This window comes from Lolium rigidum, chromosome 7 (assembly GCF_022539505.1).
Source record: "Lolium rigidum isolate FL_2022 chromosome 7, APGP_CSIRO_Lrig_0.1, whole genome shotgun sequence".
Lineage (NCBI taxonomy): Eukaryota > Viridiplantae > Streptophyta > Magnoliopsida > Poales > Poaceae > Lolium > Lolium rigidum.
In genome coordinates this window covers 37,901,544-37,903,133 of record NC_061514.1, presented here as the reverse complement: position 1 = coordinate 37,903,133, position 1,590 = coordinate 37,901,544, and the positions used below count along the sequence as shown (strand labels likewise).

The window sequence follows — 1,590 nt, the reverse complement described above, 5'->3', positions numbered from 1 at the left end:
ACTTTATCGGGAAGAAATGTGGCAAGCAAGTATGGCCGTGGAGCAAATTACATTACATAGACCGTGACGAGCTTAGTCTACGATCCAAACACCACATAGAAACTCTTAGAACCGTCTATCTCTAGACGTCACTGATCCCCCACGTGTCCTCTCCCACTGACCACCTGTCCCATGCGGCAGCACCGCCACCGCCTAGCAGAATGAGAAGCCCCCGTCACTAGAAGGTGGGAGTGGGAGCACCTCGCTAGCTTGGATCAGTCACGAGCTCAGAATCACCAGCCGGACAGAGCAATCAGAAGCTCTTTCCAGTCTAGCACCGTGAACAATGCTGCCAACTCGTTTCCCCACCCGCGGTGCCGACGGCGCCGGGCCGGAGCCCCTGCTGCCGGGCGCTTCCCGCGCCGTGCTGTCGGAGTTCGTGGCCACGGCCGTGTTCGTCTTCGCCGCCGAAGGCTCCGTCTACGGCCTCTGTACGTGGCCACACAGTTGGTTGCTGTTGCCCGGTGCTATGTCTGAACTCTGAAGAGTTTGGCTTGGTTTGGATTGACAGGGAAGATGTTCACGGACACGGGGACGCCGGGAGGGTTGCTCGTGGTGGCGGTGGCGCACGCGCTCGCCCTGGCCGCCGCGGTGTCGCTGGCTATCGACGCGTCGGGCGGGCACGTCAACCCGGCCGTCACGTTCGGCCTGCTCGTCGGCAGGCGCATCTCGTTCGCGCGCGCCGTGCTCTACTGGGCGGCGCAGCTTCTCGGCGCCGTGCTCGCGGCCGCTCTCCTGAGGCTCGTCTCCGGCGGCGTGGTAATTCAGTTGTTTCTTACTCGGCTACATTTTGGTTTTCTCGAGACTACCAAACAAACGGTTGCCTACTTCCTTTTGGCGTGACTACACGTTCGCCACGTCTCACTTCTGCATGCCGTATGTGCAGCGCCCCATGGGGTTCACGCTCGGCCACCACATCCACGAGCGGCACGCCCTCTTGCTCGAGGTCGTCATGACGTTCGGCCTCATGTACACCGTCTACGCCACCGCGGTTGACCGGAGCCGCGGCGGCAACGGCAACGTCAGTGCCATAGCGCCCATCGCCATCGGGTTCGTCCTGGGCGCGAACATCCTCGCCGGCGGCCCGTTCGACGGCGCGGCGATGAACCCGGCGCGGGCGTTCGGCCCCGCGCTCGTCGGCTGGAGCTGGCGCCACCACTGGGTCTACTGGGTCGGGCCACTGATCGGGGCCGGGCTGGCCGGCGCCCTGTATGAGTCTGTCGTGGCTGAGCAACCTGAGCCGCCGGCAGCTGCGGCCACACCCACACGGCTGCCCCTGCCAGCTGAGGATTACTGAGTTTCGTTATGCATTTGCTGCAAGTAACTGTACTAATTAGCACCTGGCGTGTATACAAGTGCCATGCATTGGGGAAAACGCGAATAATTCGAGAATAAGAAACAGAGTCTGCCTTTTTTCTTAAAGCAAGTAAAGAAAAAGATGTGGCTTGTTCTCGGTCGAACTAACTTCTTTCTCGGTCCTCACTAAACCTCAGTTCAAAGTTCAAACCCATGTTACAACTTATAACTAGCATAAATCACCAAGCATCTAAC

General features: G+C 59.8%; 1 protein-coding gene across 1 annotated transcript; it reads left to right on the top strand.

Moving 5' to 3' along the window:
* The first annotated feature begins 325 nt into the window (after positions 1–325).
* On the top strand, positions 326–1,336 carry LOC124678452 (probable aquaporin TIP3-2). Its single transcript, XM_047214344.1, has 3 exons — positions 326–470; positions 551–798; positions 926–1,336. Exons 1-3 carry the CDS (start codon positions 326–328, stop codon positions 1,334–1,336), a joined length of 804 nt encoding a protein of 267 aa, XP_047070300.1.
* The last annotated feature ends 254 nt before the right edge of the window (positions 1,337–1,590 follow it).